Source organism: Monodon monoceros, unplaced genomic scaffold, assembly GCF_005190385.1.
Source record: "Monodon monoceros isolate NGI ecotype Baffin Bay Population unplaced genomic scaffold, NGI_Narwhal_1 Super_Scaffold_12, whole genome shotgun sequence".
NCBI classification, from domain to species: domain Eukaryota; kingdom Metazoa; phylum Chordata; class Mammalia; order Artiodactyla; family Monodontidae; genus Monodon; species Monodon monoceros.
In genome coordinates this window covers 28,295,019-28,323,002 of record NW_021703768.1, presented here as the reverse complement: position 1 = coordinate 28,323,002, position 27,984 = coordinate 28,295,019, and the positions used below count along the sequence as shown (strand labels likewise).

General features: G+C 40.7%; 1 protein-coding gene across 4 annotated transcripts in view; it reads left to right on the top strand.

The window, feature by feature from the left end:
* ADAMTS12 (ADAM metallopeptidase with thrombospondin type 1 motif 12) overlaps window positions 1-27,984 on the top strand; it is a 390,453-nt gene that overhangs the window by 234,840 nt on the left and 127,629 nt on the right. For all 4 annotated transcript variants that reach the window (XM_029218869.1, XM_029218871.1, XM_029218872.1 and 1 more), the window contains exons 7-12: window positions 3,840-3,989; window positions 9,434-9,577; window positions 10,162-10,306; window positions 15,053-15,145; window positions 16,615-16,760; window positions 19,352-19,521. In XM_029218869.1, the coding sequence (XP_029074702.1) occupies window positions 3,840-3,989; window positions 9,434-9,577; window positions 10,162-10,306; window positions 15,053-15,145; window positions 16,615-16,760; window positions 19,352-19,521 (848 nt within the window). The remainder of the gene's footprint in view (window positions 1-3,839; window positions 3,990-9,433; window positions 9,578-10,161; window positions 10,307-15,052; window positions 15,146-16,614; window positions 16,761-19,351; window positions 19,522-27,984) is intronic.

Sequence of the window (27,984 nt, the reverse complement as noted above, 5' to 3'; positions counted from 1 at the left end):
CAGAGCCAGGGGCTGCAAGGCAGGGAGGGCTGGCAGGTGAAAGGGTTGCCAGGTATTCAACCTCATGAGATTCTTCTGCTCTTTGCTGCTCTTGTCATTTAAAAGGCAGCATCTATCAACTAGACACTTCCTGACTCCCATACCAGTAAGGGAGCAGTCAGCAAACTTGCTAAATGCGCACAGCTCTCTGTGTTAATAAACCGCATCTGCTCTTTCCTATCCCAGTGATGATTTCATCTTTAAAACTGGCTTTTCGGTGCAGTTCTATAAACAATCGGGAAGCTTGTTAGCAGATCCTCATTAAAGGCTCCTTTAACTCTTAACCATGGAATCTCTCATCCTTTAATTTTCTTTTTAAAAATTTCCTCCAATTTAGAAAGCTGCAACTATCACTACAGAAATCAGTCCTCCTTGTAACCCATCTCTGACCGATGTTGAAGACAGAATATGGGGAGAAGGTCCTCCCCTGAATAGGCAGAGTGGTTTGCTTGCACCTTTCTCCCTTTTACCCTCATGAAGATACTATTTGTTCTGACTACAGAGTGACCCTATGGTGCTGAAGAAGAACCGTCAGACCTTCTAGGACTCATAGCTGTGAAAAGCTAGTGAATTGACCTGATCAACCTAGGCTCTTGGGATGCTATGTTTGCTCATTGATTCAATAAATATTTTTTGATTACCTACTAGGTAACAGACACTATTTTAATCTAGACAAATGAAGCTCTTAGCGGGGGGAAAGTAAGTTTTCACTGGGCACTCCTATGTACACTCAGAGACATCCTGAAATCCAGAGATGTGTAGTGGAAGAAGCCTTTCAGTCTGGACCTCCAGCTGAAAAGCCCCTCATGAGCGGAAAGGCCCTGGGTGTCTTGTTTGTTGTCCCTGGGGAGGACAGGATGCCCCTGAACATCTTGGCTTGTCATCTGTCCCTTTGACAGGGTTATCCCAGTGCATAGGTTATGTGCAAGGGATGATAATCAGCCCCCACCCTATTCAAATTTCTGTCTTACCCTGACCCAAAATTCCAATCATCAGAATCACTCTTTTGAGTGATAGTATCAAAACTTCGGTTGAATGCAAATACGTTGCAAAATAAGTCCGTGGCATAAACCTATTACATTAGGTTCATTAGGTCTTATGACACCTGGGTTGATCATAGCTCCCCTGGGAAATAGGTTGATGTAGGTGTAGAATGTAAGCACAGAGGCTTTGGGGAGCCAGCAGGCAGCCAGGGAACATGAGGACCCAGGCAAGTGGCCAGGGGAAGACTTCGGCCTAGGCAGGACCCGGCTGTAGGGAAGAACCCTGGATCATGGGACCAGCATTGGCCACCTGGCAGCTGTGTCTCAGCACTGTCTCCTTTCTTTCCCTGAAAGCAGAAATAGTTTCTCCTCTCATTCTCACATGCATAAATCAGTGAGTTAATGAGAGTTGGCATTTAGGGAGTATTTGACACGGGCCAGGCCCTATGCTACATCTGTTAGAACAAACATCATTCCATTTAATCCCCACAACAACCCTGGTAGTTCATTACTGTCAATCATTCCTATTGTACAGATGGGGAAACTGAGGCTTAATTATGTCACTTGCCCAAAATCTCACTGCTTTTAACAGGTACAGTAGAGACTTAAATCCAGGTAGCTTGACCCCAATAGCCATACTATTACTCAGTAAGAATACGAAGGATCTGTTCTCCTTTTTTCTTACTGTGATAATTTTTCTTCCTTAGAACAGGGGTCAGGTTTCAAGCTTTGATGAACCTCACCAACTCCTAGACAGTAGAGAGAATTTCAAGTTCTGAAGCAGGATTTCTCAGTATCAACACCATTGACATTTTGGGTTGTCTAATTCTTTGCTGTGAGGGGCTGTGCATTGAAGTGTATTTAACAGTATCCCTGGGGGTTTCCCTGGTGGTCCAGTGGTTAAGAATCCACCTTCCAATGCAGGGGACGTGGGTTCGGTCCCTGGTCTGGGAACTAAGATCCCACACGCCACGGGGCCACAAAGCCTGTGTGCCACAGCTACAGACCCCACGCACTCGGGAGCCCACGCACCACAACTAGAGAGAACCCCACGGGCCACAAGAAAAGATCCTGCATGCCACAGCTAAGACCCAACGTAGCCAAAAATAAATAAATATCAGAAAAAACCAAAACAAAACACAGTATCCCTGGCCTCTATCCATGAGATGGCAGTAGCACCCTCCTCGAAGTTGTGACAGCTAAAATTGTCTCCAGACGTTGCCAGATGTTCCCTAGGAGGGTGTGGGGAACAAAAATCAACCCCTGTTGAGAACCTCTGCTCTGAAGAAATAGGTAGGCTCAGGAAGGGAGGGAAGTATAAGACTGAACTTGCTTCTTGAGGACTACGCTGAGATCCACTTCAACAGAGCTCACTATAGAGGTGCATTCAGTAGAAGGTGGTTTTGGTGTGAACATGCCTTGTGAAATGGGGCTGGTGGCTGCATGCCAAGGCATGTTTTCTCTTTTACTATCCTCAGTGCATGGTGGAGGTGGAGCTGATCTCCTCCTGGAGCTCTTTGCCTGCAAGACCACCCCTATCTTACAATCCTTTTGTTACGTGCTTTTATCTTCTCTAGTGCTGGATACTTAATAGGCACTCAATGAACAGTTATTTAAGGGACCCAACTTCCTGCGCTTTCAGAAAGTTGGTAGATTACCAAAAAGAATCATTCATCTTTTCCCAGCAGCTCCATGCAGATCTAGACTTTTTTTTTTTAAATGAAATAATAAAAAGGAAATCTAGCAGTAGGGGTGGAAAAGCGTTTGGTCGGTCCTCCCACAGACTCAGAAGAAATTATTTGAAATGCTTGCGCTATATGATCCAATCTAGCTCTCCAACATGGAACTACCACTGCTAGTAGGGGTGCAGATTCACGTCTGCTGCTCGTGCTGGGAGTTGCTTTCTCCTGTTCCATTGTCCCAGCCATTGCCTCTTGGAGACCTGAGAACTTATGGGGGTTCTCAGAGCCTGAACCTTTTCTATGGCCCAATGGACACAAAAAGCAGACCATTTATTGCCAGAAATCACACCCACACAAACCCCATGATCTGAAGGTCTGCAACCAGCTAAAGCTCAGAACCCTGTTGGCGTTTGTGCTAGTCTTTCTTGGCAAAGACTTCTTAAACTAAAGAAAACCATACGACTAATTAACGACTCTTCAAAACTCTTGTCACTGATTGAAATGAACCCTTCTAGGATATGGGAGCACATTTTTATATTTAAAAGCTGTAACTAGTATTTTGTAAGATCCTAGGAGTGTTTGTGTGTCCATCCCCTCCCATATGCAGTATTGTTAGGGTGGTGGAACTGGAGAGACCATTAATTTGATCTCTGGATGGGTTGATTGCACCAATTCCCTTTTTCATGAATGACTAAAAATTCTCAGGTGAGTTTTGATGACAGACCTCAGAACGACCAAAAAGGTGTTTCATGTCTGAAAAAACCTCAGCCACTGATGGTTGTCCCTTCCCTATTTAAAAGTTCAAATTAATTCCAGTTTTCAGTCCAATCCTTCCCTTATGGGTCAAATAATATAATTTGGCCTCCTGAGATTAAGAGCAAAAACAACTCAAAGTAAAACATTTGCCATATTTTCCTACCTTTTTCAGGTGTTAGTGAGATTCAGTCATCAAGTGGTGAAATCAGAATAATTCTAGTGAATTCAAAATTGCTCCCTCATTCGTATGGACTATTAAAACAATTTTAATCATGCTTTACAGACCATATTGAATGTGAATTAATACCCAGTTTTCTTCCAGGAGGGTTGTTTTTTTTTTTTCCAGATGTACCTACTCATCTCTGTTCTCTACTTTCAGAAAAGACATCTGTGCTGGTGTCAATCGCCCCTGTGAGACTCTGGGTCTGTCCCACCTGTCGGGAATGTGCCAGCCTCACCGGAGTTGTAACATCAATGAAGATTCTGGACTCCCCTTGGCTTTCACAATTGCCCATGAGCTTGGACACAGGTAAAGGGCCAAGGAAACTGAGATCTCTTCCTCATGTCCATGCATCAGTATCAGTAGAGGGAATGGAGGGAAACTTAAACAGGGTGTCAGGAGAATCTGATTGCATTGTGGCTTGAGAATCTCATCTGTGAAGGGGGGAATGGGGAATCACACCTGACAAAGATTCCACTGTCTTCTCTGCTCTGACCCCTTGTACCATCGACATCACAGAATCAAAGAGGCCACTGCAGTTCTCTGAGTTAGGATGAAGTGAGCAGAAACAAGGAGATAAGCTTTAACTTAATTGATTAATTCAGGAGTAACAATCCCTAATTATTTCTTATGAAATGGTAATATTGTTAATATCACTAAAAAGTCATAAACCTTAACATTTTGTGTCCTTACTTTATGCCAGACGCTTTGCATTGTGTCACTGAATCCACTCAATGACATTATGAAGTAGATACTATTGTTGGTCCCATTTTACTTATATGTATTAAAGGAGAACACTGAATAAAGGAAAACTGCTATAAACTTGGAAAGCCCAGCAGACAAACACCAGTTAACAGAAGGTCCAAGTTGTCACACAAATGTGTGAATTTGATTAGGTGAATTGACTGAAGGCAGGTTTCAGAAAGGTTGAATAAAGGAATAATGAGGATTCTGGATTCTCTAGGTATCAGAAGTTCCCATGGAGGAAAGATCTTAGCTTATTCATAATTTATTGGGGTATGTATTAACCACAAATAAGAGAACAGCACACTGATTGGAAACTCAGAGTGGGGAGTCATTATAAATGGCTCACCTATACCCCTGCCTGTTTAGGAATAGCCCTGTTCACTGGATTATTCAAGGCCCAGCCTCTCTGGCCTGAGCTTCCCCACCATTTTTCTCATATAATATTGGAACTTTTCAAAATACTTTTACCTGAAGTACAAAACCAGAGTATGGGCTTAGTGCTTATTCTGGATTTTCCATCAACCAGTATTATGACCTTAGAGAATTCCCTTCACCTCTTTGTGTTTATTTCCTTATCTCTGAAGTGAGTAGGTTGAATTAGGTACTGTGATTTCTTTGATCCTTACCAAAAAGCCCTGGGAGATAAATGTGATATATTCTAGTATCCTTAATTATCAAAAATTCAAATACGAAGAGGTTAAGGGACTAGCTTCTGATTAAATAATGATTGAGGACAGAATGCTGGGTCTTGAAAAGACCAGGCCATAGTTGTTGGCATGTTGATAATAAGTTGGCAAAATGAAAATTATTAGTATGTGCAAATGTATAGGCATCCTCAATCCTGATATGTGGAAGGACTGTCCCTTGTAACTTCCAGTAAAGTCATTGGTATCAGCAGCATCTGCTGACCAAGCAATGTCAAGTGCATATAACTAGGTCAAACTGAGAAATGATTGCTCAAGACATTCCCAGCGACGGTATGCCCAAGCTAAGGAAAAGTGGAGAAGACATTCTCAAATGCTCACCACTTGTGTCAAGAATGGATCCTTTATATACTCAATTCAATTTGGCAGTTTTTAAAAAGTAAACTAGTGGTAATACTGCCATATGATCGAGCACTTGTACCCCTGGGCATTTATCCTGGAGAAATGAAGATTTATGTTCATACCAAAAAGCCTATACATGAATTTTTTTTTTGCACATCTTTATTGGAGTATAATTGCTTTACGATGTTGTGCTAGTTTCTGCATGAATGTTTATAGAGGCTTAGTCTTAATAGCCAAAAACTGGAAGAAACCCAGGGGTTGTTTCAACTCAATATGGTGAATGGTTAAATAAAATGTGATGGATCCATACCATGGAATACTACTCAGCAAGAAAAAGGAACCAACTATTGATACATGCAATGACCTTGATGAATCTTTGAACAATTACGCTCAGTGAAAAAAGCCAACCCCGAAAGGTTACATACTGTAAGATTCCATTTACGCAGCATTATTGAAATAACAAAATTATCTAAATAGAGAACATGTTAATGGCTGCCAGGGTTTGAGGAGGGAATGGGGGAGGGAAAGAAGTGAGTGTGGCTATAAAGTGCAACGTGAGGAATCCTTGTGATGGTGAAAATGTTCTGTCTTGACTGTATCAACATCAGTATCCTAGCTGTGATATTGTATTACAGTTTTGCAAGATGTTACCATGAGGGGAAAGTGGGTAAAGGGTACATGGGACCTCTTTGTATTATTTCTTACAACTTGCATCTGAATCTATAATGATATAATATTATAAAATTAATACATAAATATAATAAATTAAAAGTTTAATTTTTGAAAGAGGACCTTGGGCCATGTACAGATGACCTAAATAGAACACTGTCTTCTAAATGGCAAAAAAAAAAAGTTTTGGGTCACTGATAAGAAAGGCAAAGTTGAAGGAAGACATATAACCTTGAGTTTGGGTGATAGAAAAAAATACTTTGGTAAGACACAAAACTGAAGAAGACATTAGGAGTGTCTTGGAGTGTCCTGAGAAACTTGTTCATAGCTAAAGATGCGTCTGAGATATTTAGTTCCTTCTTTAGGTGTAAAGTTCTAACTAGCTGTGAACCAAACCGAGAAACCCTGGGCAGATCAATGAAATGGCCTGAAGCTGCCCGGAAAAGAAAAACACAATAAGCTACGATCCTAAGAAGATACTCATTACAGTTCAATGACAAAGATACCCCATTGTTCTTGAAAACGTAGTTGTTTCATCACTGATTGCGTAGGATGCAAAAGAGAAAGTGAAGTTAACTAACTTGTGCTATGGCCTAAATAAATAGTTTGATTTTTATTCTGAGAAAATTTTAAATTCCGTTTATGAGAAGCCTGGATTACATCCATCATCCATACCTAAGCTCTCATTCCTTATTGGGTGAGTTACCAAAAATGAAGATGGAATTCCAGCAGGAAATTTAAAATGTCTCTCTGAGACGTAGCATCCTTTTCCTTTAAGTAATGAAAATGTCACGATAGAGATGAACACTTAAAATGCAGTATCCACCCGATATATCCCACTCTCCTGGATTGTGATATTCCATTTATTTCATTTATAGAGCTTTGCTTGTTGCATATACCAAATTGATATTTTGTGAATGCGTTATAAAAGCTCACATTCATACTTTGATGTTTCTTGTTCTCTGCTGGTTCTTCTCCACCATAAAATAAACAGTAAAAGGCAGGGAATGTCTCACCAAGTGATACCCTGAAACCCAGGCAGTGACTTAGCTTACTGTTTCATGTCTATAATTTCATAAACCCATCTAACAGGAATTACAAAACAAAGATGTAGTAAAGCAGGCTAATCCAACAGCCCAGTTAGTTGTTTCAGACTGTAGTAGGCTCCTTACTCCAAGCTGCTCTTGAGGTTCATCCCGCCTGCTGGAAAGTAGCTTCCTGGAAACACCTTCCATCCCTTTGACCCCAGGTGCTTTCCTTGTCTCTCATTATTCATTGACCCACTGATCCCATGTGAGAGGAGTGTTCCCCCTATATAGAGAAAGTAGACATGTCCAGAGGGACCTTTGTTTAGCAGCACTGCTTTTCTTTTGTTGGATGGGAGCACAGAGGAGTGATAAAGCTGGAGGGGGAATGCTTTAGTGAATTAAAAACTTTAGAGGGAACAAAATCAGTTCCTTTTGGGGAACTAATATATTTAGAGTATAGGTTTGAAACCACCCAGTATATAGGATCCAGCCATATGGCTTGTCTTTTTGGTTTTTTGGCCACGAGGCATGTGGGATCCTAGTTCCCTGACCAGGGATTGAACCTGCACCCCACGCACTAGAAGGTGAAGTCTTAACCGCTGGACCCCTAGGGAAGTCCCACTTGTCTTATTGGAATAGCCAATGCTAGAAAAACAATTATTCATAGAGATTTTTAGAACCATGCTTGTTTAGGATTTTTCCTAATTATTGAACAGGTGAACTTGTGGAATACTTTATGAACTGGGTAGGACTGGATTTGCAACAGGCTGGGGAAGGCTTGCTCGGGGGGTGGGGGGAAACAACTTTCACTGAATTAAATTCTTTGTGGTTGGGTGGTGAGAGCTCTGTAGATTAATTCCCTGACTCCTTTGTGAGTTTTGTATTCATGTGGAATGTGATCAGAGTCTGTAAGTAAGTTGATAACATCTTAATGCATTAAAAATAATACAAGAAAATCCCTAAATCCCCCAAAGACTATTTTCTGCAAGAGTTGCTAATGTTGATCAGGAGATTTTATTAAAGTTAGATATGAGCTTCCCTGTCAGAGGGATTGAATTTCACTAGCAGTGTAAGAGGTCATACTTTCCTGTGTTCAGATTTGGAAAGTTGAGCCAACATCTCTAGGCTGTAAGTGTCCAATAAGCAGATTCCAGCGGAGAGGGGTCTTGTGGGGACTCAGAAGTCATCTTGATGGTGATCCTGAGGATTTGGCTTATAAACTGACACTTCTCAGTCTGCCTGTTTCCCAGGCACCTCCTTGCCATGGGAGTCACTTAAGCACTTTAGGGCCTTTCAAGACTGCTTCACCTGGTCATCCCTGGCAGTGGGAGGTCAGGGAGCCAACCAAGCAAGACACAGACAAGAGCACTGATTTAGGAGCACAAAGATCTGCAGAAGACCTAGTTTTGCCACAAACTAGCTCATGACTTTTGACAGATCTCAAAGTCTCAACTTACTTATCTAGAAAAGGAAAATGAGCTAGATAGACAATGATAAAAACAGCAATAAAAAATTTCTGTCATTTACACAACATATATATATATATGCCAGGCACCTTGCTCAGTGATTTTCAAACTTTATTCCACTCAAATCTCATCCCAGGACTATGATGATGACTCCATTTTCTGCTCAGTGAAACTCAGCAAGTTTCAGTAACTCACAGATCCTTAAGTAGCAGAGCTGGAATTCAAATCCAACTCATCTGTCTTCAGATACCCCACTCTTAACCCTTGTACTGTAAGGTCTCCCTAATGTCTGATGTTGGAGGACTCATAACAATACTAGAAAGAAATCCATCTCCTCCAAGCTTGTGGCCTTTGACAAAGTCTTCCATAGGCTTCCCCTCTCATGCTCTCCCTTAAATTATGATGAAAAGGGAAGAGGAAGGTTTTGCTCTTTTGTGCTACGGTTGCTACAGCAGGAGAAAGAGGACAGCTGGACGCAAGATTTGCCCCCCGACTCTAGTCTCACAGAAGCCAAAGCCAAAGTGGAAGCTTTTAGCTTTCTGCCAAACAGAAGTTTTTGAATTAGCCACATGGCTCCCAGGGTTGCATATTTGAAACAAAGCCATGCCTGAAATGTTTCCTGTGCTTTTGAGTTGAAAATTAGCTAGACCCCTCCAACTTCAAAGGACTGCTTTTTAATCAGATGCCTTCTGTACAGAGGTGGCTCTCTGTGGGTTATTTTCACCTTGGAGAAACTGTGCTTTTCTCCTTGTTTCACGCCTGCCTCCTTGATATCCTTGTGTCTCTGCCCCCTGCAGCTTCGGCATCCAGCATGACGGGAAGGAAAATGACTGTGAGCCTGTGGGCAGGCACCCGTCCATCATGTCCCGCCAGCTCCAGTACAATCCCACCCCACTGACGTGGTCCAAGTGCAGCAAGGAGTACATCACCCGCTTCCTGGAGTAAGTGACCGCACATCTCAGGACAGCCTCACTTGGCTCTCTGTAAACCGGAAGTCACTTTGAGTTCTACCCGAGGCCCGGAAAAGTCTCGGTTCCTCTCACAGGTCACAGTATGAGGGTGGCAACAGAAGGGGTGGACCTCACTGCTGCTTTCTGACCCTGAGATCTAGGTGGGTTTTGCCTCCAGCCTCAGCCAGGTGAATGCTCCGTCTCCCCCCGACTCCGCCTTCAGCTTGCTTCTGTCTGAAGGTGGCTCTTTATGACCTGATCGTGAGTTAAGTCCCTGGGGACTGGCAGAAGCAACCCAGACAAGTCAGTGGTCATTGTACCCCATTTGGGGTAAGATGGTGATTTTCTCACTTTACCACTGCTTGTATTTCTTAGATCACATCTGAACAAATGGTGTGAGGTGCGATTTGCATTTCCTTTTAGACAACTCTCACCTTGGGCCTGATAGAAATAAAGTTGTCTTGAAGGACAGAGTACACTAGAGGAATGGAAGTTTCTCTTGAATGAAAGACTAAACCTTTCATTTAGGAGGAGATCATAAGCAACTGCTCTCATTTCTATTAACTCATTTTCAGCCGAGGCTGGGGGTTCTGTCTTGATGACAACCCCAAAAAGAAAGGCTTGAAGTCCAACGTCATTGCCCCTGGAGTGATCTATGATGTTCACCACCAATGCCAGCTGCAGTATGGCCCCAATGCTACCTTCTGCCAGGAAGTAGAAGTAAGTGTTGGGTATATTGGTGCCTCTGGTGGGTATGGGCAGGGCTTGAGATCCAGCATGGTAAAGGAAGGGCCAGGGAAATATTTGGAAATCCGAAGATCCAGAAATGGAAACTTTCTATTCATGGCAAGATGTCTGTAAGGCAGAAGGACTGAAGTTGAGGTCATTTATATTCCTTGACCCGCCTCCTTGGTATCCTTTGCAACTGAGTGGTGGTAAAGAAAATTCTACAGTGATTTTCAAGAATCACAGTTATTCACACCTGCAGGCTCCATAGCAATCAACTTAATCCCTAAAGTTGCTCCCTTTCCTGAATTTCCTCTCTGATTGAAGAGCACCTCCAGATGCCAAGGTAGGATTAAGATTTATCCCTAATTCATTCTTCTCCTTTATTTTCTTCAACATCCAAGTGATAAGTCAAGCCCTGACATTTAGCCTCTGATGGCATTTGTGGCTCTAACCTGTCATCTTCATTCTCACTACTCTTCTCCTGATTCAGTTTCTCATCACCTCTCCTTCTATTGTAATTACCTCCTACCCAACCTCTCCCTCTTTCACACTCTTGCTTAAGTTATTTCAAAAAGACACAAATCAACTGTGGCTCTTCTCTGCTCTTAGGGTCTTCACTGACCACAGGATAAAGTCCCAACTCCTTTGTATGGCATCCCTTTGTGATCTGGATCTTGCCTATTCTCTGAACTCATGCCTTTTAGTGCACAAGTGTCTGTGTTAATACACAGACATGAACAAGGCAGGTCTCATTGACCCCTGCCAGATTCTGTGCTGTGTACCGAACAGGGTGAAAAAGATGAGACCTCAAGAACGAATAAAGTAAATTCTCTGACCTTGAGGAGCTCATTCTCTGGTTGGGGAGGCAGACAGAGAAATTTCAATGCAGTCAGATAAATACAAAAAGAGACATATAGAGAGAATGCTGAAGAGGAAGTAACTGCTCAGACAGAACAAGCAAGACAACAGAGAAGGTAAGGTTGTCGCAAAAATCCCTCACCTTACTTCGAACTGGTTGCCAAGTTATGCTAATTCTGCCTCCAAAATATCTCTAAAGACCACCTGTTCCTATGATTTCAGTAGTCCCCTGACTGGTCTCCTTTCTAAGACTCTGACCACCTCCCCTCAACTCTGCTCCACTCTCCAAAACACAGCCAAATCGACCTTTATGAAGGAAATCTGATTGTGTTCCTCTCTTATTAAAATATTTCACAGCCTCCCTATGCCCCTACAAGAAAATTCAAATTCTCTAAAATGGTTTAAAGGGGCTTCAGGATTCATCCTCTCTCTCACTCTTTGGCCTTATCTCTTAAAATATTATTTTAACCCTCTACTCTCTAACCTGGAATTCTAAGTATACATATGTTGGATTTTATCACTTCATATCCTTCATATTTTTCATCTCTTCACATCTCTGCATTTTGTGTAATTTCTTCCTCCTTCCCTTCCAACTCACTAGTTCTCTTTTCAGATATGTCCAGTCCTTTGTTTAACCTGTCTATTGACTTTTTAATCTCATTTATGGTACTTTTTTTAACTTAGAACAGTTTCTTTTGTTATTTTTCTAGATTTTCTCTGCTTTTTTTATGATCTTATTTCTAATTCAGACTTTCAATATGATCTCCTTCTTTAATCATATAAGACACATTTGTTGCAAATTATAATGGACAATTCTGATGTCCAGAGTCTGTGTGGGTCTGCTTCTCCTATTTGGCGTTTCTTCTGGGTCTCGCTTACTATGTATTATTTCCTTTTGTCAATTTCTGCTTTTATTGTGAACTCTCCGTTGTGAAGCTTCATGTCAGGCTATTCTTTAGGGTTTAGATGGAAGGCACATTCTTTCAGACAGAAATTTCACTGGCATCCCTGGGTCCATTTAAAATAAATTATTGGTTGGGTGTTGTTTCACTACCTACATGAGTGAGATCAGGGCCAGTATGGATACAAACTCTCAGGGGTAACATTTTACCACTCCTTCTAGAGTTAAAGTCAAACCAGACAATTTCCCAGCTGTGTTCTGAGGTTTCTTTCAGTCAGGGGGTAGTCCTTTGGGGTTATGGCCTTATATGAGGTATCAAATCCAACTTCCTACCCTACATAGACGTGAGGCATTTTCTCCAGTGCCCAAGTGACCATCAAAACTAAAATCTAAGTTACTAGGTTTGTATCTTCAGATTAACAATTTCTCCTACATTTTTAGCCTCTGAGGATTTCCCTTACTTCCTTACCAATTCAGGAATGTGTTTAAAACATTTAGAATATTTTATCCAGGATTGTAGATGTTTTATAGAGGTAAGGATTTTTCTGGTTATCTCTGGTCAAATCTTCTTTTATATTCTGTTTATCTGTACTGAACAACCTCATTCCCTGTACATGCTGGGTTCTCCACTACCTCCAGAACTTTACATGCTCTGGTTCCTTTGGACCATCCCTCCTACTCATCATTTGAGTCTGAGCTTAAATATCACTTCACATCCTATTGTTCACATCTATGTAATTTCTGACAAAGCTTTTACTAGACTATATTATAGTTGCTTCTCACTTGTTTATACCCTCCCCTACTATATTGTAAGTTTTCTGAGGAAATTTTTATTCCTGACATTCAGCAGTACCTAGCACATAGTAGGCACTCAATCAATAAGTGAATAAAGTCTTCAAATCCCTGCATATTGCAGCCAAGATAACCTAATCATTTTCAATACTTAAAAAAAAAACCAAAAATACTAGAGAATGTAGCATCATCCTTCTTTATTATAACTTTTGTTTATCTTGAAATAGTTTACATCTCAAAAGAAGCTGCAAAAATAGTGCAGAGAGTTCTTGTGTATCCTCACCCAGAATATCACTCTTTATAAATGCATTATGAACTTATAAGAAAGTTTAAAACTATCCCGGGGGGTGGGACAAAGAAGGAGTGATAAGCATCAAATAACTAAAGGGCTTTGATTTTAACCTCTGAATGGCAACAGACAATGAGATGTTCACCTTGAGCAGCACAGTGAGTTAGGACTGAGACCCCTCTCTGAAGCTGGGAGCCTTTAAGAGCTACGCCTCCATGACAGAGCAGATTAGAAGAAATCCACCACCAACAAAGGGAGATGACAGAGAAGCATCTTTTATCTCAGCCTGAGTTTTGAGGGAGAAGGGTGCTGGTGGATAACTTCCTCACTAGAAACTTCCTACCATGGGCCAGCCTCATGCCAATTTAGAGTTCATATTTATACTCTTGCATGGTTTGAGAACCCCTCAAAAAAATCAACATGAAAATATTTCTGACCTGATAATACCATGGGCTGCCTGGTAGAAACAAAGGTTGAAAAACTGCCCTGGAGGAGCCAACACTCAGCTAAGGATGTACAAAACTCCAGTAGATAAAGCTTTGTTCAGCTGAGTTCACAATTCAGCACCTAATTAAAAATGTAAGACGGTCTATCTTCAACTAAATGAGGAAAGACAATAAACCTTCAAGAGCTTTGGATAATTGAATTTTTTAGGTAGGGATAATAAAATAGATGCATAAAAGAGAAGTTTTATATAAGAAAAGGGAAGAAAAAGCACTATATGATATATTTAAAGTAGATGTGAAGAACAGTTACAACCTCTAGAAATGAAAAATATCGTGATTGACTATAAATTTAGTGGACGAGTTACACAGCAGACTTGACAGAGCTGAAGAGAAAATCAGTCAGTTGAAGTTTAGAGTTGAGAAAATTACTTCCCATCCCACTTGAGTGTTTCTCAGAGTTGTGTGATGGAGGAGAGACTGGCCTTTTCCTGATAGAAATCCAGGCTTTTTCAACTTTTATGTATAAGAAAATTGAGAGCTAAAAAATACGAAAGTAAAGTTGAAACGTGAAGGGTGGAATAGGAAGATCCATCAACAATAATTGTGAGTTGCAAAGGGAGAGAATAGTTGCAAAAGTTGTAATCATGGAGAGGCAAGAGTTAGAAAGATAAAAATTAAGAATTTTTTAAAATAGTTAAAAATACAAGATCTTATGATGAAGGAGCATATTGAATATAGAGTACAGTAAGTAGATGGAATGATGGCAGATGGGTGGATAGAAGCAAGACTAAAAGGTGGATGGAATCAGCTGAGCCATTTCAGATGCTATGTAAGAATCTTGTCAACCTTCCCTTGTTCCTACTGCAGGAGGAGGAATGTGAGGGAAGATTCAGTTCACTCCCTGGCAGCTAAAACAAGCTGGCTGTTTTGGGTAATAAGTAAATAAGCTGAGGTTTTCTGGATGGAATAGTTTCACTTTCCTTCAATGAGCAGGCTCAAGTTATAACCGCCCAGCTGTTTGTAATCAGATCACCTTCCATCACAGTCCGGAGTGCTCTTTGATGACTACTGTCACCGGTTGCCCTGCCTAAGGGCAGTGAGTACTGGATATTGTGCCACAGGTATAGAAATTCAACTCTTGGGAAATGTGTTTTACCTCCCATTTTCATATTGCCTAGACTGGCCTACAGACCACTGTTTATGAATGATGACAAAGTCCAAGTTAAGTTTAAACTGAGGGTTCTTGTGTGATTTCTTTGCATCACGTTACTCACTAACAACAGCAGCATTTATTGTGGGTATGTGGTGAGTGTGTGTATATTTTACCATCACTGTAGAAATGCTTTTGTGCAAGGTTTTTTTTGGTTTTTTTGTTTGTTTGTTTGTTTTTTGCGGTATTTGTGCAAGTTTTGAATGTAAAAAAAGTACGATCTCGTGTTTTTTTTTTTCAGAATGTTTGCCAGACACTGTGGTGCTCTGTGAAAGGCTTTTGTCGCTCCAAGCTGGACGCTGCTGCAGACGGGACGCGATGTGGCGAGAAGAAGGTGACGTGTCCGTGACGTGTCAGTGATGCGTGGAAGGAAGGTGGTGGGTGAAGGGCTTAGCGTTCTTGGAGAGAGCGGAGGAGAAGGCCCTGGAGAGCAGCTGCCTCTGGGTGAAGGCAGATCATCACGCAGTCAGACTTGCCAAAGGAAAGGATTCCACTTCTGCGACTCCTTTTGAGCCTTCACTGGAAACAAGTAGTCAGGGAGAGAGGGCCACGCTCCAATTATAAAACATCTGGCCCATCTTTTCCTGATGACTTTCCGTGGAGTTTGTGGTCAGTAACATCTGCTGGGCTTATCATCAACCTTCGTTTTGACATTTTTCCCCCCTCCATATTGAACATTGGGAAGGACAAGCCAGTGGCTTCTTCTTTCCAAAGATGCTGAATTTGGACCACTTGTTATCTTCTTTCTCATCATCTGACCTGCATTTCTTGAAGTCCTACGCACCTTACTAAGCAGGAAAGCCATATACCCAAGAACTCAGAGATGTTAGATATCCTCCAGACTACCTAAGAGCAGGGTAATACGTGCTGCTCAACAACACCATTTGGGTTCGTTGTGGGCCTAGGATTTATGTGTTTAGTGGGTGTCTTTACACAGCTTGAGTGTGGCATGACCCATCACTGAGATTACAGAACTTAATCAGAATACACAGTGACCAGAAATAATGAGAAAGAGGAGGCCAGCAGATGAAACATGCCCAGATCCTCCAGGAAATGTGGCCATTTCTAACAACCAACTTGCATTTCTTGTTTCCCTTTTCCTGTGTTCACCCTCCTAAACTGGCAGTTGTTGAAGGATTCCCTTGAAGAGGGAGAGAGTGGACTTTTTCCTGAGCCACTTGAGACACCAGAACTGGAAAGAATGGGTAGAGTTATAGGAAAGCAGAAATTTTCTTGATGCCTAACTTCAGCTTCTTAACAACTTGTGTTTTCCGGCAATGAGTGGACATTTTGCAGGAGGATGTTATCTGTTGCAAACATTAAATACCCATAGAGGCTAAAGAGAAGTGTTATCACAGTGCCAGTCTGCAAAATGTTTGTTACGGTCTTCAACAAGATAAGAAGCTTGCACCAGAAAGGAAATCAATTACGTTACTGAACAGCTATATTGCTAAGCTTATTCAGCTGACATGCTTTTCATGGCGAGACTTTCTCAGTGAAGGAAGCGGTGTGTTGATTTACTTCTGGGGTGCAATCTGTCAGTCACACTTTGAGTAACACTCCTGCATTCACTGCAAGTAGGCACTGTAAAGTTCCCTTTAATTCCTGAAAGACTCTGATTCTAAAACCCAAGACTCTTGGGGGAATTTCTTTTATGAGGTTCTCTTTGTGCTACATCTGATGTGTGACTTGTAGGAAGTCTGCTTGCTCTGGGAGAACTGGGTTTAGACTGCTAGGTTTCCTGACTCAGCTTACTATGGGAACCTTCCTGACTTATGCATCTCCGACCTTTTCCCTTTCCAGTGGTGTATGGCTGGCAAGTGTATCACAGTGGGCAAGAAACCAGAGAGTATTCCCGGAGGCTGGGGCCGCTGGTCACCCTGGTCCCACTGTTCCAGAACCTGTGGAGCTGGAGCCCAGAGTGCAGAGAGGCTCTGCAACAACCCTGAGTAAGTCCAGCCAAAGATATTTCCCTTCCTTCCATGAGCACCGGGAGACTAGTCGTGGACAGCATGACTTCAGTGACCCCAGGCCTCCTGAGGGAAATCAGATATGTTCCCAAAGATGAAAGGGAGCCAGGAGGAAGATTCACAGAGTGTGAAAAAAAGGTGGTTCTTTTTTGCTTTGTTTCATTTTGGCTTGGCACTGGATTCTTACTAGAACTTGGGTAAGTAAGCTGATTCCATCATTTGGAGAAATAAGCAAATTTTTTTAAAAAATACAATCTATGTGAAAGACTTTAGGAGATTACACAATTAAATCCTTCTAAATAACCCCATTCTATCAGTGGGGATTAGTTATACCCAATTTTGCTGATAAGATGACAGCTTTCTTTCCATCGTAATGAATGTATAATTTTATAAAAATATTCTTCTTCCCTTAGGTGACTAATTAAATAGCTAGGCACATTTTTTGAGGATAATTATTTTTAATGTTTTAGATTAGGATTTTGTAAACCTCAGAGTTCCATATTAGCCTGTCAAGGATTCCATAGACGTTATTTCACAAGTGGCTTTCAATTTTTTAATCAAATTGCTTAATTTTTTCATATTTTAAGTTTGTATAATGATATTATATATTTCCTTGATTTCCAAATATATATTACATTCTTAATTTCATTATTTCTCAGTATACTAGTTCCCAAGTATAATTTTTAAAAAGTGTACATACAATGCCTCCTGTAAGTAGAAAATGTATTAAACTTCTTTTACCTAGATTTACATTAGTCTACATTAAAGAGTAAGAGTCAGTCACATTTTTTAAAAGTGATAAATATGGTTATAATTCTCTCAGTGTTTCAGTTCCAAATCTTACTTCTCCTTTTTATAATAAATATATTTCTATATATATCTGCATGTATATATATATATATATATACATATAAACTATATATATATAAAATTTATCCTAGGGGTTAATAAATTAACATCTATGAAGAGTTTAACATAATATCTACTACATAAAATTGTCAGTAAATGGTAGTTATTATGCTATCTTTACCATCTCCCATGCATATAAGTAAGTGTACATTTGAGGAATTTGGGCAAAATTGTTTTTAAATCTTACCTTTTTGTTTAAATACAAAGTTCCTGTGACTTCAAAAATTCAAAACCAGAAATCCCTTAAAAAGTATTTTTACAGAATATCTTTATAGTTTGTTTCAATGTGATCAGAAAAGTGATTTCCATTTCAGAGATCAGGGAATACAGGTGATTAGTTCTAGGACCTATTGTCAGTGTTCTGTATCAGCCACTACCAGTCCGTAGCCTTCCTGGGAGGATGGTCAGTGATCCATGGTTGTCAGAAAAGGGACATCCTTGTTGAGGAAATGAAAGATGATCCTCTAACTTGGCTTCAGGGGGAAAAAATGGTCCCAACTCCCATCTCAGAGGCTACAGTTTGTCTTAGAGTCTCCTTGGATGAGTGACCATGTCTGATCTCAGTAGCTGGTTTGCTTAAGTTCATTGAGAACCATAACAATGGAAACACAGTAACAGATTCAGTTCTGTGATTCAGGTCACAGACTCAGGTCAGTGCGTCCTTGATATGTATTAGTCAGCTGTCTAGTGAGAACCCAGCAGGGCTTGGCTCACAAAAGGCTCTTGGATGGAAATGACTTGGAGAGGTGCCAAGTCATAGAGTGTCACTCCATCATCACAGATAGGAAGCCAGCCTACCCTCAACTCTCAAGGACAATTCTTAGTCCCGCCTAAAGGGAGTTAATGAATGTGAACTGCCTTGGTCAAAGAATTATCTTTGGGTGTGATAAATGCAGGAAGTGCCAGTAGGATAATAAAGTGTCATTTAAGAGGAGAAGGAGATTACTTCTGGCAGGACTTCAGGAAGAATTCATGATAGAAATGGAGATAGCATTTATTGGTCCTTAAAGCACAGGCAGTATGTAGATGTTTAGAGACTTAAGAGAGCAGAAATCTTTCTAGAAGCACAGAAAAAATAATAGCAAATAAGTCAGCCTGTATCATGGGAGCAGTGTGCAAATAAGGAGGAGTGTGGGAAGAAATGTTATTCAGGTGAGGTAAGTCAGTATCATGAGGGCCTTGGATGCCAAGCTCAAGAGGCTGGACTGGATTCTGTGGCCATGGGGTGCCATTAAAGATTTTTAAACAGGAAACTAAAATAATTAAGGCAATCATAAAAATTAGCCAGAGAAGAGTGTGTACAGTAGGTTAAATGAGGAAAAAGAGGGCAGACAGGAATGGAGATAAGGGGTGAACTAGTTTGGTGATTGTGGGAATGAAAAGGAGGAAACAAAACTAAAGTCACAACTGATGACCAGGCAACTAATTGACCATGGAGTCAAACTATTTCAAAACAGGCAGCTATATACTTGGGACTGAATGTTCATGGGCAACAGCAAAAAATGTGGGAAATTTGAAGAATTTATTCAAACGGTGAGTTTTGAGGCTAGAGAGGGACAAGGTTTGGCAAGGAAGGGGCATGGCCAGATGCCAGAGGATTTTTAAAAGAAAATACTGGCCTTTAAGGAAATTAAAGAAGAGTTTGTGTATTTCATGTGTAGACCAAAGTTTGGAGGGAAGTACTGCACTGGAGAAAGAAAACGCTATCGCTTGTGCAACATTCACCCCTGTCGCCCGGATACACCAACATTTCGGCAGATGCAGTGCAGTGAGTTTGACACTGTTCCCTACAAGAATGAATTCTACCACTGGTTTCCAGTTTTTAATCCAGGTAAGGAGCTATGAGAGTATATTCCAGATCTAAGACTACAGCCATTATCAGAAAGCATTTATCTGTCAGGGTACCTGTGATGCCTTGCAAAGTTCAACAAAAAGAGAATTGTGCCATCAAGAGTTTTATATTTTAGGAGGTGGAGACACTGACCTGGTTAAGTGGATCAGTAAATGTTGAAGGTGAATATTCCAACTCCATGCTGAGCTATATTGGAGATAAAAGAGAAGTTTATCAAACATGATGGCTCACTTCAAAACAGCTGAGGTGCAACTAAGCAATAAGTGGAGCTTGTAGGGATTCAGAAACTAATCACTGATGAAAGTGCTTGTTGATGAGCATGTGGAAATGAATGTAATTTTGGCAGAAATTCAGAAAAGAAGATCATTATGGTTTTGGAGTTATTTCAAAGAAGTCTTCCAAGGAAGTAGTTGATGATTCTTAAGCATGAGTAGTCTTTCTCTTGGCATAAGGGAAGGGGAAGGCATTCAAAATAGAGTCATCAATTCCAAGTGAGAGGAGAAAAGCACAAGGAAAGACAAGATGGTAGAAAATGAATGAGAAACTTGATCAGAAATGAGTAAAAGCCAGCTCTGGGCCAGAAATCAATATTTTTTAATATATAGGACAGTATAAGAAGGGTAAAAAGTAAAATCAAGCATCTAAAGGATGCATATCAGAGGATGGGGGCTCTCCAAACAGAGTTGGAGAATGGAGCAGCAGCTTTGGCAGTGCTTCCCTTGAATCAGCACCAGTGACACATTCTCTACTGAAAATGAGGAAGAATCATTGACTGTCAGCTATAGATTAGCCTCAAAGAGTATCTGTGCTATTTGTTATTCAAATAGAGAATGAAAGAAAGATTTTCCTGAGTTAAGGAGATTTGAGACAAGGTAGTGAAAAGTAACCACGTTTTTTGTGATTATTCAGTTCCTGAAATGCAGCATGATAGAATAGAAGAGGACTTGTAGATGTCAGCCAATGAATGAAAATTACATATTTGGACTGTTAGGAAAATGATATAGTCAATTGCTTTTGGAAAAAATAGTGCTTTTTCTTCTTTGTGTCTCCAAAATACCCTGATGGCTGTTGGTTGTCATGGGCAACGTCTGCTCCTTGTCGCCCATTGTTTAGCATCATTCATGCTCTAGGGGAGTGAGTCATTTGGTTTTTGGTGCAATTTTACTTTATGATCCAAGCACTCGAATACAGGAAAGCTCGTGTATATACTCATATGGGTGCAAAAAAAAAAAAAAAGATAGTTATGAAAGGTATAGCCAGTTGGTACTACCTATACCTGTATTTTGGACATTCTGTTTTGTTGGAACTAGTTGAGTCAGTAGTACTATAGACTCTGAATGAGCACTCTTCCAGGAGTAAAATGGCATAGCTGCCTCAGTGTTGTGACAGGTGCTTAGTTTGGGATACCCACACCTGCCAGAGTCAGGGTTGAATTTGTGTCTGCTGCGCTCTGATGGCCCAAGTAGCTATACTTATAATTAAAAGATTTGGTTCAGCTTGACTTTTCATTGATTTACAAACATTTATCGTGTGCCCACTTTCTGCATAGCCTAGCAATAGGTATTAAAGAAATGAGAGCTATAAAAGTAGACACAGATTTCACTCACTTTGGAGTGATCAGTTTGCATCTGCATTGAGGCTGTATAAACCATGTGAGGGAATTTAGCTGAGTGCCATCTGCTTAACTCACCGTCTGCCTGGGCTGTAAGCCTCCATTCTCCATCCCAGTGGTTTTCTTACAGCCTCCTGTGCTATTATTTGAGCATAATGACTTACCTGCTAACCCAAGTAACTACCACCTTGACCAACACACTGATTTCTTTCCCCCATCAACCTCTATCCTACAGAGCTGCTATTTTCTTAGTTCTGGGCATCCCGGGTGACAGCAATGTGGCATTCATGGCAACAACTCTGTGCAGAACACTTAATCTGTGCGAGGCATTGAGCACTTTACACCCTCCCAGCCTTTCCTTAGAAGCCACCAGGGGATAAACTAACTTACAGCAGAGTTTTCTACCCACTCAGTAGACAGTGTTAAGTGTCTTAGTAAGTGACTTTTGGCAGATTTGCTAAGTAGCCAATGATAGAAGAAGAATCATAGATTCAAACATTTGGAATAAGCATAGAATCTCCATCAAACTTTGTAGTTTTCAAACTCTGTTCCAGGGCTTCCAAAAATGTTTGATTCTATTATAATTTCATTTTCCAAAAGAAATTATTTAAACTATTTTTAAAAGTGCAATAAAGAACAATGCTTACACTCAAAAACAGTATATGAGTTTTAACATATCAAAAAACACCAATACATTAACTTACACAAATTAATTGGTTTTCTACAGACCTTAGAATAAAAGTCTCCCATCAACACAATTTAACTGAGAAATATCCTGAGATTACAGGTCAAGTTGTTCTAAACTGTTATCATTTATAGCTGTTTGTGTGAGTCAAGATTTTTCAATGCTGTACAAACGAAAAAACCCACAGAAAAAAATTAGGTGCTGCAGCCATATGTCTGTAACTGCCATCTGTAAACTTGATTTCAAAATTTTCTGTTCATCTTAATAGTCTCTTTTGATCCCACTGAACTATTTTTAAGCATTCTATACTTGAACTTATAAAATTTCTGCTTAATAAAATCCTGATTTTTATCTGCTTTATTTGCAAGATCTTGATGAAAGAAAAATAATTCTTCTGCCTAAAGTGTTTGAAAACTACTAATTTAAATCAACTTACTTTCCAATATAGGCATTCCATTTACCAACACTCCTGGCAAAAAAAAAAAAAAGGCATCCAAACTCCACTTGATCATATTCATGGAAGCACCAGTGTGAAGAGCTGAGTCTATACATTTTCTCACCCCCATCCCCATCCTTCAGAGATGAAGAAACGTAGTCTCAGGGAGGACAGTAACTTATTCAGGGTTATAGTGTCTTATATAATGGAGCTGGAATTGAAGAATACAGTCTGTTTGATTAAGAAGCTGAGATACTTATACTAACTTATATTCCTAGGGACTTGATTAGCCTATGTGAATAGAAATATGTTTACATCCTGCATCGTCTATTAGGAAATGGCCAGAACCTGATCTTGGTGCCATCACTTTCTTGGAATCTCTCTTCCTTTTTAGATGTTTTTCTCAGAACCCCCAAATAACACCTCATTAAGGCTAATTTTTTAGTTGTTGCTTCTGAATATTTCAGCCCTATCAATGCTTGCTGCCAGTGAGGTTTGCAGCATATGTGGAAGGTCTGACCTGAGGTCAGACAACAGTCTGCTCCTCCTGGGATAGGATCCTTCAGGGACATCTGTAAGGAATTGTTGCAATTGCATTCCCTAGGAAACAGACTCTAAGACAGATGCTAGTGTGTGGGAAGTTCAACAGGTGCGGAAGGAGAGGGAAGGAAGAGGGGTTGGGCGGGGGGAGAAGCTGGGGTGCAGAGCACAGTCTCAGCAGAGGGCTTCTCTACCCCTCGGGAAGCTCTACAGCTCAAAGGACCTTCAGAGTTGCTGCAGTTGAGGTGGGGCAGCCAGTCCTTAAGGCCCCACGTGGCCCAGACGTTGGGTGTGGTCTGCCTCAGGAAGGAGTAAGTGTCCTTGGGGAAGGAAGCTCTCTTAGGCCAAGGTGACAACTGAGGGCCAGTGCTGGCAGCACTCCCAGGAGCTGGACACCTGGGAGGACCTGGGCGCCGTGCATAGAGTTTATTACAAGAGTACTTGGTGTTTAGAAAGAAACAGCCTTTAAAGAGAGTGTCATTGCAGGGAGCAACCTGGGAGATCTTCTAGCCAGAAGCCTCTCATTTCACAGACTAGGAATCTGTGGCTTCAGGAGGGAAAATGACGGAATAATAAGGATGATGTTTGCAGACACCCCAAAGCCATTCACAACCCCTTCACTATCCTCTACAAGAGAAGAGGGAAAGCTAGAAGACTTGCTAAACTGTATTCCAGGGAGCCCCAGTTCCAACCAAAGAGATAAAGATGGCAGCTTCACTGGGTCAGGCTTCTGGGAAGGATTTTAATTGGTACTGACCAAGCTGCCCTCGGCCCCCTGCCTTTCTGCCTTTCACTCTGCCCTCGTGCTGCCTGGGGTACACCAGTCCTATCGCAACCATGCTGAGACGGCTGAGAGGAAGACAGAAGGAGTATAGCCCCTGGATTTCTTGTTATGTGGGAAAAATAAATTCCTGTCCGTTTAAAACAGGGAAGCGACATTTTTTTTCTGTTTTTTTTCTTTTCTTTTTCTTTTTTTTTTTGCTACTTGCAACGAAATTCACTTCTAACTGATAACGAGAATAGGTTATATTAAACTTATATCAGTATCTGTTCCGTGTAGGTACTTACACTCAACACTTTGTATGCATTTCCCTAATTTTATCTCCACAAGAAAATCCTACATGGAAATTTAAGGTTTTGATCTAATTCTTATGGGTATGCTAATAGATTTAGAGAATGAGTAACTTCTTAAACTCAGACTGTACAATAAAGCCAGGAGTTAGCCCTGGCCTGACTCTGCAGACTAAATATTAACCATAGAAACAGAGACTGGGATAGGCTCATTACCTTAAGAACAAATGCATTGAATTTTGAATTTTACCTAAGATGATGTTCATGTTTTTTTTAAAAAAATAGTCGATTTTATGGCCAAGGAGCTCTGGTGGGAGGAGAAGAGCCCCAAAAACTGTTTGTATTATGACAAATGCTAGGTTTATTAAACTTATGTATCTTGCCTTTGGAAATCAATTTTTTAAACATTTAAGCATTCTGACGAAATTATTACGTTTAGTAAACAATTTATAATAAGTTGCAATTCCAAATTTAGTGTCACAGTTCCTAACCATTTTAACTAAAAGACAGAACATAAACGTACAGTAAATAGCCAACATTGCTACATTTAGCGTAGTCTAAAACATCAATGAAGTGGGTTTAATTCATTTTTAACAATTAATTCTATTCCTGTTTTCATACCTTTCTATAGTTATGGTAGAATATATTAATTTTAATGCCTTCTTATGTTTGATGTGTATTTTGATATATTTGGAGATTGCAATATTACCTTATCAGAAAGTAAAAAACATACTATTTTAGACCAGCCGAAGTTACAGAGTTTTGGTAATTATTTGACTGATTTTTGGTTGGGTTTTCGGTCAGGACTTCTTGTTTGGTTTTGTTTTTGTTTGTTTGTTTTCCCTCAAGCTGATCTGAGCCTGGTCATTAAACTGGGCTTCTTTTTTAAGTTAAATGTTACTTATTAAAACAATAAAACATTTTTAAGTTATGCCTTTTGCTTAAGGTTTAGTATTTCTTAAAATCTGGCAAGGAACCGCACACATGCACATCACAAATCTCTTCTGCTCATGCACGTGTTCCATTGTCCAATCAGACTTCACTTATAAGGCACAAGTTCAGACGTAAAATTATTAAGAGTTTTAAGACAGTGACAACAGAGCATTCAACCAAGTGTGAGGCCCAGGGTGACTGCACAGGACTCACACCCAAGGAGTCCTGCATGTAAATGGATTTTAGAAACTAGATATTTTTAAATGGTGAAACTCAAATTGCAATCTACTCACAGAACATGAAATGCACCCAAATTTTTCCTTGACCTAAGAAGTAATTTTTATCCTTCTTAGCAAGTTTTAGCTTTCGCTTCTAATGATCACTTCGTAAGATCATTATCCAAAAATGTTGGGCCGCCCTATTTTAGCAGAATTGAAAATTCAGCCTTTGATTCAGTGAGTTCATTCAGTTCCCTAAGCTTCCTTTGAGAGGATTAATCAGGCAGTGTGAGGGGAGAGTTCACCACTCCATTAGTTTTAGAATTTTCACTCAGCTGAAAAACTGGATTGAAAAGCTAGAAGAAAAAAATCACGCGAGCCCGACGAAAGGATGTGTCTAGGCAGTTGGGTGTACGTGAGACGGTGAAACACTCAACTCTGTGGATGTTATGGAGCCGATGAGGTTGGTATCTGGGAGAGAGACTCTCTGATAGTCGGGTTGACCTCTGAGGACTAAGACCATCCGTTGCTCCTCCTGCCTCTTGGGGCAGCCCCCTGTGTCACACAGGCCCACCTAATGACATACCCAGAGCGCCAGGAAAGACAGAGAGGCCAGACAAAAGGGCAGGGAAGCAGGACTTCAGAGTCCACCTTGTAAACTTCTTCAGTAGCCCTGAACCTTCAATTCACAATGGCCGCTTTCGAGCACAGCGTTCCTTCTGGCCTTGGGCGCGCCTGTGGGTCGTAGGTGTGCAGGCGCTGGGGGTCACAGCAGCAGGTGTGTGTGCTGCTGTTGTTTTCAGCACAGATTATTTACTAGGTGTCCCTAAGGCTCCATAGACCACTGTAATTACATTCCCTAGAAATCTGCCTCTTCCTTGCTTCAGTTAGCCTGTCTAATCCTGAAGGATGTGCAAATCCAGTATCACAGAAGCAAGATAAGGGGAAGTCTCAAAATAAGGGCCTCTCCTCATAGAGATGTGTCATGATTATCACAGGGGAAAGGAGACCTTTCCAGTTTTCTTGTTTGAGGGCCAAGACATTATTTATAACATGAATACATGCTTCTTATAAAAATGCAAGTGTATACAACAGAATGAAATAAAAATAGATTCTTCTTAGCCCACCCACACTTATCCCTCAGAGGCGAGCGTTGTTAACTGCAGGTTTCCTTTTGCGCACGAGTGGGCTCATACTTTGCCAGTTCTGCAACTTTTTGACTCATGAGCAGAACACCATGGCATTACGGCTCACCTCGTTCCCCTTAGTGACTGCATAGCCTTCCATTATGTAAACGCAATTTAAGTCATTTGTCCGTTTCTTCCGGGATAAAAAGTTAATTGCTGCAATGAACATCCTTGACCTCTGTCACTGAGGTCAAGGTTCATTTTTATGAATGAGTTGATAATCTCTTAGGATCGAGTTGATCTCTATGCCATTTGGTCCAAAGGTTTCTCCCTAACAGTATCGATCACTGCCATGTCAGTTCATTAGTAAACATGGGTTAAGAGCCTTTGCTGAGTGTAAGGAAAGGTTAATGGTAATAACTACCACATTAAAACAACCAGATACCTTATTAGAGGTTTCAGTGTGCTATCCTCTGACAGTCCCCTCTGTGCAGAGACCAAGAAGGCCTTGGGCAAGATGTAAGAGTCAGGGCTGGGATCTGAACCCCTATGCATCTAACGCCAGCGCTCATGTGAAGGAGAGCCTCCTCCTGTGCTTTTCAGTCCTCACCACTGTGTGTCTGTTTCCTCCTTCTCACACTGTGGGCGCCAGTAGCAGCTGATCAATGCGCAGATGACTGGGGTGCCCTTGAGGACATCGCAGTTTGGTTGAGGAGCTTGTAAAATCCATAGTCTTGGAAGCATAGAGCCGGGAGGACCTCAGTAGGCATCGTACCAGCTTTGAACTAGGTTCATAGCCACAGAAAAGGAAAGTCATGGAACCACCTACTGACCTAGCAGGATATAGAATTCTTTATGCTAAACTGACAAGACAGCGATTATTTAGAAAATGGTAAAACAAAGCATGAAATCAGTGCAGAATTGATTAGAAATGGCACAATGGGATAATCTGAAGGAGAAGAGGATATTTTAGGAAAGGTTGGTATATGTGTGGGAAAGAGAATTGAGCCAGCTTTTGACTGCTCTGAAAGAAGATTGGAATGATAGAAGCACAGCTTATGGGGTAACTGCAAGAACCTTTAGAATTCACCAGGTCATGATAAGGAGGTGAAATCAGCAACCATAACCACTGTCATTTGTCAAGCACTTACTGTATACCAGGTACCACGCTGAGTGCTTGACATACAGACTCTGTCTTAATCCTCACTATTAATTACCCTGCAAGGTAGGTATTATTATCCTCATTTTTCAGACAAGGAAACTGAGTCACAGAAAGTTTAAGTAACTTTCTCAAGGTAATATTAGACTTTCATGAGCTAGAATCTGCTACATCTGCTCTCTGTAGAAGTAATGGCTCCAGAGGCTAATGATTCTCACCATATTTAAGACCCATGAAAGATTATTAAAATGGAGTCCAGTGGGTATTCTACCAAGTTTGCTTCTCAGATATGATCCATGAATAAATGCATTGTCTAATAACACGAAGAGTGGTTACTTTAAATATCTCATCAAAGCATTTGTTTTTTGCTAAAAATAATTATGTGCCTGTACGTTAGGGGTTAATAGCGTGAGCTCTAAGCTAAACCATCAGCTTCTACTGTACCACTCATACTGTGAGATCTTGGAAAACTTAATCTCTCTGCGCCTAAATTTTCTCTTCTAAATGGGGATAATAAAAGAACTAACATCATAGGGTAGTTGTGATGGTTAAAATGAAATCAGATAACCACTGCAAAGCACAAGAAGGTCTGGAAAATAACGTTCAAGTAATACATTGGCTGTTATTTTAACAAAGCAACTTTCCCTTAGCTCACTAAATA